General features: G+C 40.1%; 1 protein-coding gene across 4 annotated transcripts in view; it reads left to right on the top strand.

Moving 5' to 3' along the window:
* Positions 1-13,901, top strand: part of TDRD5 (tudor domain containing 5) — a gene marked incomplete at both ends in the record, with an annotated part of 58,614 nt that extends 44,713 nt beyond the window's left edge. For all 4 annotated transcript variants that reach the window (XM_080648809.1, XM_080648807.1, XM_080648808.1 and 1 more), the window contains 4 exons: positions 1,550-1,729; positions 3,713-3,853; positions 5,386-5,596; positions 13,654-13,901. In XM_080648809.1, coding sequence (XP_080504935.1) covers positions 1,550-1,729; positions 3,713-3,853; positions 5,386-5,596; positions 13,654-13,901 — 780 coding nt within the window. The remainder of the gene's footprint in view (positions 1-1,549; positions 1,730-3,712; positions 3,854-5,385; positions 5,597-13,653) is intronic.
* Between the last annotated feature and the right edge of the window lie 459 nt (positions 13,902-14,360).

Genomic DNA, 14,360 nt, shown 5'->3' with positions numbered 1-14,360 from the left:
TATAAATTCTCCCTTCAGCAGTCACCAAGACCAAAGTAGAAGCAACATAGTCTTGATCACAAAAAAGAAAGGGCCTTATCTGGCTTTGCTGTGTCAGTTACTACCCATAGCTTTGAGCAGTCTTCAGGAATTATGCAGTGATTAGAAACTAGTATTGAGAAACAGTATTAGGAAAGCCCATCAGGAAAAAATGCTGACCACTTTTTTGGAGGACATATTTTTATTTTAGTCAAATGCTTATGAGCACATAGCTTAGAGTCCCCCCCTACATAACTCCACCCCCTACATTTCCTGTTTCACAGAGCAATCGTTTTCATCTCTTTTAGCTGCTGCTTTTTTCATTACATAACATGCTTATGTTATTTATTGATTTCTCAGTTAACTGTGTATGTATGGGCCACACACAACCATATCCTTTTTACCTCCTCCCACCATCTCACTAATATAGTTACCAAACTTTCTGTTAGCTCACCATTCAATATTTAGTGTTATGACTCTGTAGATGCTGTTCACAGCCAATTTGTTATGGCAGCTTTCCTTCTCTGCATAACTTCTATTTTCTTGTGTTAATGTTTCTTTTTAACCCAGCATACAATAAAATTGACTTTATTTTGATGCACTGCCCTGTCAGTTTTAACACATGTATAGTTTTGTGCTCCACCCTCAATTTTTTCTCTTGAGAAGACCCTCTGGCCTTCCAGAGGGAGGAAGACTTGTAGCTTCCTGGTTCCTTGAGATATGGGGGTCCTTGAATCTGGTGCTCTAACTACTACTGCTTTTTTTTTTTCCTTTGGCGTTTTTTATATTTCCATCACAGTTTACTTTCAGTATTGTTTTGCATTTGTTTCAGGGGTACAGCATAATGGTTAGAGTTAGACAGTCATATCCTTTTCAGAGTGGTACCCCTGATATTTCCAGTGCCCACCTGGCACCAACACAGTTATCGCAATAATATTGACTATATTCCCTTTGCTGTATTTTATATCCCCATGACTGTTTTGTAACTACCAATTTATAATTTAATCCCTTCACCTTTTTCACCCTCCAGTCTATCTGGCAACCACCAGCCAGATCTCTGTGTCTGTGAGTCTGTTTCAATTTTATTTGAATCTACCTGCTTCTTACTCAGACTTTAAACCAGTGCTTTTGTTTCATTTCCACTTTAGCCCCTTACTTAAAAAAACCTTGTGTGCCAATTCCTGCACTTTTGTGGTATCAGTGGTATAAATTTGGGTTTCTTCTTAGTTTTTTCCACTCTAAGCTTAGGATTCCACTTTCTCAGGACTGCTGATCAACTGTCACTTGTCTGCTTTCCCGTATCCAGAATGTAGATGGTATTTTCTGCTCTTTTGTTCCTTTTGACCATGAGTTTATACCTTAAATTTCTTTATTTTATTTTGGTGATATTTCAGGAGGGAGAGAGTAATAAATTGTGTATTCAAACTACCATCTTTAACTGGAATCAGGAAAAAATTATAAACCTAAATTTTAAAATGTGCTCATATAGGAACTATAAATTAAAGCTTTTCTGTCTTCTGATACATTCTAGGATGAGATCCCCACTGGAATGCCATGCCTGGAGTCAGTGACCATAGGTGATGATATTTGGGATGAAAACTGGTTACCTTTGCGAGCTAAAATGGGAAAAGAGGGCGATGCCTCCCTCTTACTTACCTCCAGCCATGGTGGAAAGAAGCCATACCTGTCATGTAAAGAAATGCCAGAGAAGGTTAGATCCTTGAGAAAAAAAAGTGAATCACTACTGAAAAAAAAAGCAAATGTAAACTCAACTGTTGACACCTCAAGAAAGCCATACATTCTTCAATTCAAAATGATTTATCAGAAGATAATTCAAAAAATGCACTGTTTCTTTTAAAGTTAGTCATGGTAGGAAGTGGGATAGAATGAAGCAGGGACAAATAAACCATGGACTTATTGTGCCTTTCTACCCTTTCAATCATGATTTTTGTTTCATCATTGTCATCTGGTCAGGGCATTAGGATCTATAAGTAAACTGTTTTCCCGAATTTTGTTTTTGCTGCATTAGTCTTGTAATATAACTTCTGGATGTCAGCAGTGAGAGAACATTTGCTAATATTGGTCCTAACTACATATTTAAATTTTAATTTATTTCCCACAGGTTATGAAAAAGAAGAAATATCTGCAATTAAGGTGCTCCTTCTAATTTATGCCATTTAAATACTATATGATCATAAAATATCATCTAGCCATGAAAAGAGTATTGAGGAAAATACTGCAAATAACTAATATTTGTTTTTATGAGATACTAGAGGCCCGGTGCACAAAATTCATGCACAGGGTTGTGTGTCCCTCAGCCCAGCCTGCACCCTCTCCAATCTGGGACCCCTCGAGGGATGTCTGACTGTAGGATCAGGCCTAAACGGGCAGTCAGACATCCCTCTCACAATCCAGGACTGCTGGCTCCCAACTGCTCGCCTGCCTGCCTTTCTGATTGCCCCTAACCGCTTCTGCCTGCCAGCCTGATCACCCCCTAACCACTCCCCTGCCAGCCTGATTGATGCCTAACTGCTTCCCTGCCAGCCTGTTTTCCCCTAACTGCCCTCCCCTGCAGGCCTGGTCCTCCCCAACTGCCCTTTCCTGCAGGCCTGGTTGCCCCCAACTCCCCTCCTCTGCCGGCCTGGTCACCCCTAACTGCCCTCCTCTGCAGGCTTGATTGCCCCCAACTGCCTTCCCTTGCAGTCCTGGTCCCAACCAACTGCCCTCCCCTGCTGGCCATCTTGTGGCGGCCATCTTGTGTCCACATGGGGGCAGCCATCTTGTGTGTTGGAGTGATGGTCAATTTGCATATTATTCTTTTATTAGATAGGATTAGATAGGATAGAGGTCTGGTGCATGGGTAGGGGCCAGCTGGTTTGCCCTGAAGGGTGTCCTGGATCAGGGTGGGGGTTCCCTTGGGGCATGGGGTGGCCTGGGCAAGGAGCCTGTGGTGGTTTGCAGGCCAGCCACACCTCCCGGCGACCCAAGCGGAAGCCCTGGTATCTGGGATTTATTTATCTTCTACAATTGAAACTTTGTAGCCTGGAGTGGAGCCAAGCCTTCTGCTCGCTCCGTGTCGGCAGCCATTTCTGTTGGGATTTATTTATCTTCTATAATTGAAACTTTGTAGCCTTAAGCAGAGGCCAAGGCAGGCCAGGGCTGCAGAAGCTTGGCTTCCTCCATCACCGGGGGCAACCCTAACCTCCTGCTCTCTCCATCTCTGTGGCTGCTGCCATTTTTGTTGGGATTTATTTATCTTCTATCATTGAAACTTTGTAGCATTGAGTAGAGGCCTGGGCCGGCAAGGGCAGGTGGAAAGCTTGGCTTCCTCATTGGAGGAAACTCAAGCCTCCCTCCTGCTCTCTCTGTGGCTGCAGCCATCTTGGTTGGGTTTATTTGCATATTCGCTCCTGATTGGCTTGTGGGCGTGGCTTGTGGGCGTGTCTTGTGGGTGTAGCAGAGGTACAGTCAATTTGCATATTACTCTTATTAGATAGGATGAGTATTCAGAGGAATTTAGGATACTGGGTATGGATCAATCAATAATGAAAGGAGGAAAAGTCACAGAAAATTAATAAGTACCTTTTCTTGTTTAATATACACTGATTTCTTATCTTTACCTTGCCCAAATTATCCTCTGTTGGGGCCATGTGTCACTATTTCTCAGTTTATTGTTGGAATTTTTTCTCTGTAGGATTGGTGTTTTTCTACACAAGATACATGGGATGATTCATGTCAGCCTTTAGGCCTTGTGAATGGAATGCAAGTAGAAGCTCAAAAACAAGAAGGACTGGGTGCTCAGGAAAAAAATACTGGGACAACCAGCATTCAAAAGGTAAATGTCTAATGAATGTTATTTTCACAGGTTTGCATGAGGAAAGTGCTTTCATTTTTAGAAAGTAAAATTCTGGTTAATGATCCCTCCCTTAGCATTTTGTAGAATACATATACATACAATGTATGTTGATTTTAAAATGTCAGTGAACTTAATACTTAAAAAGAAAATCCTGAGCCTAAAATTAAAAGATTGATTAAGCATCTATGTTAGGGATAGATAAACAGGTATTTTTTTATAACTTAGCTGTATGTTGTTTGGCAGGCGCACTAACCCTGGAATAAAATACATTTGTTTTTTTTGTTTCTCAACTATGTTATGAGCTTCCTGAAAACAGCAGGACAATTTGTGGGTTTGTGTGTTAAATTCAGTCTCTCTTTGGGACATTCATCTTTTTCTCTTAAGCCATGGTTTCTTTTCTTTTTTTTTTTTTCTAAAGTTTTACATATGTCTCCTTTTTCCCCCATTGACCCCGCCTGCCTCTTCCACCCCCGAGGACAAGCCCCCACTGCCCCAGTGTCTGTGTCCATTGGTTATGCTAATATGCATGCATACAAGTCCTTTAGTTGCTCTCTAACCCCCCCTCCCCTACCATTTGTCTCTAGATCAATCTATTGTTGTTCATCAAATTATGTTAATCATTATATCCCACATATGAGATCATGTGATACTCATCTTTCTCCGACTGGCTTATTTCGCTTAGCATAATGCTCTCCAGTTCCATCTATGCTGTTGCAAAAGTTCCTTCTTTTTTATAGCGGCATGGTATTTCATTGTGTAGATGTACCACAGCTTTTTAATCCACTCATCTGCTGATGGGCACTTGGGCTGTTTCCAAATCTTAGCTATTGTTAAATTGTGCTGCTATGAACATAGGGGTGCATATATTCTTTCTGATTGGTGTTTCTGGAAGCCATGGTTTCTTAATACTCTGTTGTGTCACTTCTTCTGAGGAGCCTTCCATTTAACTCCTTTGTGTTGCAGTTAATGCGTCTTCATGGCTAGCTGCAGCACACACCGTTTCCCTAACTGAGGACCATGAGCTCCTTAGGGACCAGGATCACATCTTCCTGGAAAATGGTGTGGTTGAGCACAGAGAACACACACTGGACTGAGTTCAGATCTCTGTCTTGTCATTTACTGATTGACATTGGATAACTTACTCTAGCTCTCTGTAATACAAAAACATAACACCTAACCAAAAAGTGGTCATTCTGATATTGAAATGAAGAACATTTGCAAATAACCTAGCACTGTCTCTCGTTTCCTGCTACTCTTCCTTCGCTGTGTGTGGCAGTGGTTGGTAGGCGCCATGTTTGCTCAAAATATGTGTTCAGTGAATGTTTTGATGGTCACTAAGTTAGTGGACTTGTTTTTTCCAGAAAGTATATAGATTCTTAAAAATGATTTTTAAAATTTATGATATAAAAATATTTATCTTTTATTTTTAAGTAAGCAAACAAATCAGGCTTAATCCTTCCATTATATTAAGTTACTTTCCATGGTTTTGCCTCCTTTTTCCCATTCTGCAGCAACCAAACTCAGAAGGTTCTTCCTATTCTTCCCCATTGCCCAAATTGGAAGAGTTCTACATCTCTCTTATCCAGTCACAGCAGTCAGCAGAAGGGAGCCCGTGCGAGCTGCACAGCATCCAGACGCAGCCACAGCCGGCTCAGCTCTGTGCAGCAGCACTCGACTCACCCCCGACCATGGTGGATTCCCCAGAAAAACACTCTGGTTCAGGTAGGTGTACATAAAACCGACAAATGTGACTCACCATGTTGCTAAAAAACGTGTCTTTTCCAGAATATGAATTGGAAAATGCTGACTTTAGCATTTGTCTCAAGTCCTGGGCTCAGTTGTTCCCTTTCACGTTGCCACTCTTCTTTTCTTCCTGCCGTTTGAGAGGTGTCAGGTTTACGTACAGTAAAATTTGCCAGTTTTTACAATCCTTTGAATTTTGACAAATGTATACAGTCTCATAACTACCACCACAATTGTGATATGGGACATTTACATCAATCCGAAAGTTTTGTCATGTTCCTGTGCAGTCAATCCCTCCCCCTACTTGCTGGCTTCTGGCATGTTACTTTCCCTTTTCTAGAATTTCATCAAGTTTATAGTTTTTATGTGTGAAGAAGAAAGTGACTTCTTTTATTTAGCAAAATGTTCAGAGATTCATTCAAGTTGTTACTAGTGTCGAAAGTGTGTTCCCGTTTCTCGCTGAGTAGTAACCAGGTGTGCTGGGTTATACAGGTGGTTTATCTCTTCCCCAGATGACAGCCATTCAGGTTGTTTCAGGGCTTGTGCCGTTATGAATAAAGCAGCTGTGAGATTTGCGTACAGCTCTTTGTGTAGATATGATGGTTTCTATTTCTTTTCTGTACATATTTCAGAGTGGAATCGCTGGGCCACATGGTCACTACATCAATCCGAAAGTTTTAAAAACTGCCAAAGTGTTTTCCAAAGTGGCTGTGCCTTTTGTATTTATACCAGCAACGTATGAAAGTTGTGATTGCTCCACATCCTTGCCAACACATGATATCATCAATCTTTTTAAATTTTGCCATTTTAGTATGTGTGTAGTAGTATCTTATTGTGGTTTTAATTTACATTTCCCTATTTGCCAATGATTTTGACCATTTTTTCATGTGCTTATGTACCATCTGTATATCTCCTTTAGTGGATTACCTGTTCAAGTATTGGCTCATTTTTTTTGTTTTGTTTTGTTAATCCTCACATGAGGATATTTTTCCATTGCTTTTCAGACAGAGTGGGAGGGAGGGAGGGAAGGAAAAGAAGAGAGAGTGGAGAAAGGGGAAAGAGAAAGAGAGAAACATGGATGTGAGAGACACACATCAACTGGTTGCCTCCCACATGCGCCCTGATCAGGGCAGGGAGCGAACCCGCAACCCAGGGATGTGCCTTTGACTGGGAATCAAACCCAAAATTCTTTGGTGTGCTGTCCGACACTCCAACCACTGAACAGTACCAGCCAGGGCTTGGCTAATTTTTATTGGACTATCTCCTTTTTTATTGATTTGTAAAATATTCTTTATTGTAGACATAAATCCTTTGTCAAATATAATATGGGAAATATTTTCTCCCAGTTCGTGGCTTGCCTTTTAATTTCTTTGGAAGAACAAAGCTTTCATTTTGATGAAGTCAGATTTGTTGATTTATTTTTCTTTAAAGTTTTGAGTTGTTTTTTTGTTTGTTTGTTTTTTGTTCTATGTAGAAATCTTTTCTAACCCAAGTAAGATTTTCTCTTATATTTTCTTAGGAAAATTCTATAATTTTATTTATTTTTATTTTTATTTTTTTAATTTAATAAATCTTTATTGTTCAGATTATTACAATTGTTCCTCTTTTTTCCCCCCATAGCTCCACTCCACCTGGTTCCCACCCCACCCTCTGCCCTTACCCCCCCCCCACACACACACTGTCCTCATCCATAGGTGTACGATTTTTGTCCAGTCTCTTCCTGCACCCCCCACACCCCTTTCCCCCCTAGAATTGTCAGTCCACTCCCTTTCTATGCCCCTGATTCTATTATATTCACCAGTTTATTCTGTTCATCAGATTTTTTTATTCACTTGATTTTTAGATTGACTTGTTGATAGATATGTATTTGTTGTTCATAATTTTTATCTTTACTTTTTTCTTCTTCCTCTTCTTTAAGAATACCTTTCAGCATTTCATATAATACTGATTTGGTGGTGATGAACTCCTTTAGCTTTTTCTTATCTGTGAAGATCTTTATCTGCCCTTCAATTCTGAATGATAGCTTTGCTGGGTAGAGTAATCTTGGTTGTAGGTTCTTGCTATTCATCACTTTGAAGATTTCTTGCCACTCCTGTCTGGCCTGCATAGTTTCTGTTGAGAAATCAGCTGACAGTCGTATGGGTGCTCCCTTGTAGGTAACTAACTGTTTTTCTCTTGCTGCTTTTAAGATTCTCTCTTTGTCTTTTGCTCTTGGCATTTTAATTATGATGTGTCTTGGTGTGGTCCTCTTTGGGTTCCTTTTGTTTGGGGTTCTGTGCGCTTCCTGGACTTGTAAGTCTATTTCTTTCACCAGGTGGGGGGAGTTTTTTGTCATTATTTCTTCAAATAGGTTTTCAGTATCCTGCTCTCTCTCTTTTTATGGCACCCCCATAATTCTGATGTTGGTACACTTGAAGTTATCCCAAAGGATCCTTACACTATCTTCATATTTCTGGATTCTTTTTTCTTTTTGCTTTTCCAGTTGAGTGTTTTTTGCTTCTTTGTATTTCAAATCTTTGACTTGATTCTTGCGATCCTCCAGTCCAGTGGTCGGCAAACTACGGCTCGCGAGCCACATGCGGCTCGTGAGCCATGGTTTGCCACTCTGTTGACTAATGAGTTCGCCGACCACTGCTCTAGTCTGCTTTTAGATCTCTGTATAATATTTTTTATTTCAGTCAGTGTATGCTTAATTTCTAGTTGGTCCTTTTTCATATCCTCGAGGGTCTCGCTAAATTTATCGGCCTTTTCTAGACAATTCTTGAAAAACCTTATAACCGTGGTTTTGAACTCTATATCCAATAGTTTGCTTTCCCCCATTTCTTTCATTTGTGAACTGTTTCTTTGTCTCCGCAATTTGGCTGCTTCCCTGAGTTGATAGAGTGGCTTTGTGTGCTAGGTGTCCTATAGGGCCCAGTGGCTCAGCCTCCCCAGTTACCTGAGGTGGACACTCTTGATGCACCCCTTTGTGGGCTGTGTGCACAGTCTTGTTGTAGTTAAGTCTTGATTGTTGTTGGTATCACAGGGAGGAATTGACCTCCAGGCCAGTTGGCTGTGAGTATCAGCTGTGTCTACACTGGGAGAACTTCTGTGCTGGAGACACCCTTATGAGACAAAACTTGCAAAAGCCTCTGTGCTCAGCTTGGATGGGGCGGAGTCTCAGGGCGGAGCAGACAGCATTGGTTTCCTTAATAGACCTCTGTGTCTCAGTGTCCTGCAAGCACCTCTGAGAGAAAGCCGCCCTTGAGTTCCGCCCGCTGACAGACAGTCCAGTTTCACCCCGAATGAGTCTGGGTCCCCAGAGTCTTGCCCGGAACTGGAGTTCAACGCAGTCGGGAGCTTTCGTCTCCCTCCCGCTTGAGAAAGCCAGCTGCACACTCAAGTTGCCAGTCCTTTCCACACGCACACGTCTCAGTACCTCTGCCTTCCGCAGCTCCTCTGAGTCTCAGTGTGCTTTTCTCTTTCCTTCTAGTTGTAGAATTTCCACTCAGCCAGCCTTCCTGTGGTTCTGGATGATGTCTGTTTTGTCTTTTAGTTGTAGTTTTGAAATTGTTGTGTGAGGCAGCAGTTTAGGTGTTTACCTATGCCGCCATCTTGGTTTCTCCTCCAAATTCTATAATTTTAGATCTTACATTTAGGTCTGTGATCCAGTTCATTGATTTTTTGCAAATGGTGTGATATAAAGATCAGTGTTTATTATCATGTGTATAGTATGAAAACATTGTAATAAAATACTTCCATTTTTCCCATCCCAGCCTTTGAGCTATTGTTATATATTTTACTTCTTCATATATTGTAAATCTCAAACTCCATTCTCACTATTTTTGCTACAGTCAATTTTTTTAAACAAATTAAAAATGAGAAAATTCTCTTTTGTTTATTCATTTGTCTGTTATATCAAGTGTTCTCTATTTTATTGTGTAAATTAGGAAATCTGATTTTTACAGCAACCCTATTCTGTAAAGGGCCAGAAAGTAAATAGACCATATTTACATAGACCATATGGACTATTTTGCAAATACCTCTATAATATAGCCCCAAAGAAGCCATAGATAATATGCAAATGAATGAGCATAGCTGTGTTTCAATAAAAATTTATTTAAAAAACAAGTGATAGGCTGGTGTTGGCCCATCGGCCGTAGTTTGCCAATGCCTGTTGTAAATCCAACTTTCCATCTGGTATTATTATTATTATTATTATTTTTTGCTTGAAGAACTTTAAATTTTTTTGTAATACAGGTCTGCTACTGGTGTATTCTCTCAGCTTTTGTACATTACAAAAAGTCTTTATTTTTCCTTCATTTCTTTAAGATTATTTTTCTGGATATAAAGTTATAGGTGGACAAATTTTCAGTGCATTAAAAGATGTCACTCTGCTTGTCACTGTTTCTAACAAGAAGTCTGTTGTCGTTCTTATTTTTGTTCCTCTGTATAGTAGTCCTCCCTTATTCATGGTTTTGCTTTCTATGATTTCAGAGATAATTGATAAGTTTTAAATTGCATGCTGTTCTGAGTAGCATGATGAAATCCTATGCCATCCTGATTCTTCATGCCCAAGATATGAATCATCTTTTTTTCCAGAATAGTCACACTATATGCATTAACCACCCTTTAATCACTTAGTAGCCATCTGGGTTATCAGATCAGTTATGAGATAGAGGAAGACACACACACACACACACACACACCACATTCTCATAACTTTTATTACAGTATGTTAGTATTATTCTATTTTATTATTTCTTATTGTTGTTGATCTGTTAATGTGCCTAATTTATAAATCAAACTTTATCATAATTATACATACACACACACACACATATCTATATATATATATATATATATATGGAAAAATAGTATATATAATGTTCAGTACTGTTCATGGTTTCAGGCATCCACTGGGGTTCTTGAGACATATCCTTCATGGATAAGGGGAGGACACTGCTGTAATGTGGTATTTTCTCTGGATGCTTTGAGATTTTTCTCTCTTATTACTGGTTTATGGCAATCTGATTATGAGGTGCCTTGTTGTGGTTCTCTTCCTATTTCTTCTGCCTGGGGTTCATTGAGCTTCTTGGTCTGTAAGTTTTTAGTTTTCATTAAATTTGGAAGAATTTAAATCATTACTTCTTTAAATGTTTTTTTCAGTCACCCTCCCCACTTCTTTTACTCCATTTTCACATTACACATGTGATAGACCACTTGATGTTGTTCCACAGCTCACTAATACACTTTCTTTTTCCCCAGTCTTTCCTTTCTGTGTTTCATTTGGGATAGTTTGTATTACTATGTCTTCAAGTATACTAACTTTTTCTTGTTCCATGTGTTATATGTTCTTTTCCCATTCAATATATTTTCATCTGAGAAACTATGTTTTTCATCCCTAGAGGTTTTGTTTGGATCTTTTTTATATCTTCCATTCCTCTCCTCATCATAGTCATATTTTTCCTCTGCCTTCTTGAAAACTTGGCATTTCCGTATAACAGCTATTGTCATACCCTTGTCTTGCGATTCTAGCATATATATCATTTCTGCATTCTGTCATCTCTATCATTTTTTGAATCAGCCTCTATTGGTTGATTTTTCTCCTGATAACAGGTCATTTTTTCTGCTTCTTTGCATAACTGGTAATTTTTTATTGGGTGGTAGACACTATTAATTTTACATTGTGGCCAGATCACTGCTTGACCTAAGACTCAAAGGGACCTCTCACAGACTGCCAGCCGCTTCTCTCTCCATCTCTGATACTTTCCTCCCAAATTCCAGACTCGGTCTTCTGAGCCCAGTAAGACCTCCAGGCTCAGTTTGGATTCTTCCTCCTGTACTGCAGCCTGGAAACCATCCCCAGTGAGCTGAGGCACTCGTTGGGCTCACTTTGTTTTTTCACCTCCTCTGCGAGATCTCTGTCCTGCACATTTGTTGTTCAGGTCTGAAAGCTGTTTTTTCCTATATTTTGTCCAGTTCTCCAGTTGCTTAAAGCAGGAAGTTTGTTTTTCAATCCTTGTTAAATTAACATCATGTCTGGGAACAGAAGTTTTGCTGCTCTTTTAAATTTTTGATCACATGACCCTGCTTTGATATTTTTATACTTTTGGAAACCTGAACTCACCAAAGACTTCCTGTCAAACCACATTATTGCATTAGAACACACCATCTCTTTTCCTCTCTTGTGGGCATCAATTATAGTTTTAATGATTGCAGGCTTACTTTTTAGAATAACCTGTCAAATCTTGAATATAATTAGTTAATCAGAAATGTATGGAACATATATCACATGCTACTACTGTAGCTAGTGCTAAAGATGCAGATGTGAATAAAATGTTGGATTATACCTGCTATTTTCTCTGATTTTTAAAAATTATTATTTTTAAAAATATATCTTTATTGATTTCAGTGAGGAAGGGTGAGGGAGAGAGAGATAGAAAATCAATGATGAGAGAGAATCATTGATTGGCTGCCTTCTGCATACCCCCACCAGGGATCGAGCCCACAACCCGGGCATGTGCCCTTGGCCGGAATCAAACCTGGGACCCTTCAGTCCGCAGGCTGATGCTCTATCCACTGAGTAAACAGGGCTTCTCTGAATTTTTTTTTAAACCTGTGTTTTCATGGTATAGAGCAGTGCTTTCAAAATGTAGTCAGCATACTGATGCCAGTGTGTGAACTGTTTATATGGTGGACTGCACAATAGAGCATTGTCTAGCTCACGTAGATTTTTTTTCTAAAGCAGGACTTTGTTAAAGGAAGCAGAATGCTGGAAAAAGCTACTTCTCTCATGGTAGGCAAGTAATAAATACTTCATAGAGCAGCTACTTTTAGTAGAACTGTCTAGAGTACACATGTGGGAATGCCTAGCATTCCCTTTTTTGGCTATTTGGAACTCTGAGAAATATGAGTTCCCAGCAATTTATTTCATTTAAAAGGCCCTTCCTTCCTTCCTTCCTTCCTTCCTTCCTTCCTTCCTTCCTTCCTTCCTTCCTTCCTTCCTTCCTTCCTTCCTTCCTTCCTGTGCACGGATTCATGCATCTATGGGGTCCCTCGGCCTGGCTTGCGCCCTCTTGCAATCCGGGACCCCTCAGGGGATGTTGGAGGCCCGGTGCACAGACTGAAACCAGCCATCTGACATCCCCTGAGGGGTCCCGGAATGCAAGAGGGCATTCTACAAAGTTGCTGTCGTTCAGCAGCTCCTGCGTTAAGTGTCTACCCCCTGGTGATCAGTGCACGTCATAGCTCCCGGATGGTCAGCCAGTCAGCCAGTTGCTTAGGCTTTTATATATATATAGATTATTTTTCAACCACAGTTTACATTCTGGTACCATTTCACACCAGTTCCAGATGTACAGCAAAGTGGCCAGAACACCATGCACTCTACAGAGTGGTCCCCTGCTGCCCTAAGCACCTGCCTGGCCCCACACCTCATTATCTCACCATCATGGACTATATTCTCCATGCTGCAGTCCACATCTGTGTGACTAGTCTACAACTACCAATTTCTACTGCTTAATCCCTTCACCAGAAAGGTTCTTTCTTCTTAGTTAAAACTAATTCCTAAAGAATTCATGTTATAGCTGATAACTGGTTTTTAGAACTTCATAGCAACCACAGTCTTGGTCAGTTTTATTTTTACACTGCCACAGACTTGGAATTGGGACCACTTTGGCAATAGACAATGGCCAGGGAAGGAAATAGGAGTGCTTCAGGACTCTCCCCTGGAATTGGAATTATATCCAATCTTTGGATATAAGATGAGATGCCCTAGAAAGAAAATTTACTTTCCTTGTTCAGGGTGCATTTTTTTTCTCTCTCTTTTTGCCCTCATCCAGACACGAGTTTATTTTATCTCAAAGCATGATTCCTCATCCTCATTTCCTTTCCACTTGTTGATTAGTTTCTAAGTCTCATCCTCTCTGATTTGCCATTGGTTCTTATCACCACCTAACAGAAGATATTTGTAACACACAGTAGAGATCTAGACTAGGAGAGAGAAGGCCGTGTGAGAATCCCTTGAAAAGACTTGTGCTTTCTTTCTATTTCAGTGGAAAGCTCTCCAGAGAGCCTAAAGAATGAAGATTTTTCTAGTAGCCATGCTATCACAGTGTTCAAAGATAAAAGCTATGGAGCCATGGACCAGCTCTCTTTGATTTTGTCTCCTGAGCACCAGATTTCCCAGAAATTCTACATTCCTCGAAGTACAGCCACGGCCGCCTTAGGAGCTGCTGCCCGGTTAGCCACGTCCAGGAGCTTCCTACACTGGTACCCCAGTGTGAAAGGGATGGAAGCATGAAGGAGGGGGGATGAAGGAAGGAGGGAGGGAGAGGGGAGAAAATAAACCCACTGCTTAGGGCGTGGTGATTTCCCAGGCCAAAAATAGGAGGACCTGTTGAGACAAAATAGTATTTTGGTAGTTGAGGCCTTTGTCTCTCTGTGTGACTGTGTGTTATCTTTATTGTGCTGATAGTCCATTTTGTTGTGTAAATATTGGTATTTATTGTTAATTTTTTATTGATGTTGTTTTTTATTCTGTATAGTTTTGTTCACCTTTGTTTAATGTAGTAGTTTAATGGAGTTTTTATATTTGTTGTTTCTTTATGTTGCTACATATAAATGTTTTTCTTGTACATATCATGACTGATAAATGAAAACTGAAAAACTAATGTTTTGTGATCCATATTTAGTAAGATAAAAATTATCTCACATCTCTATCTCCAGAAAAAGGATGTCTGAATCTTGAAGCTGCTTTTTC

This window comes from Plecotus auritus, assembly GCF_963455305.1.
Source record: "Plecotus auritus genome assembly, chromosome: 12".
Lineage (NCBI taxonomy): Eukaryota > Metazoa > Chordata > Mammalia > Chiroptera > Vespertilionidae > Plecotus > Plecotus auritus.
The sequence above is the reverse complement of the archived record's forward strand: the minus strand, read 5'-3'. Positions and strand labels throughout refer to the sequence as shown.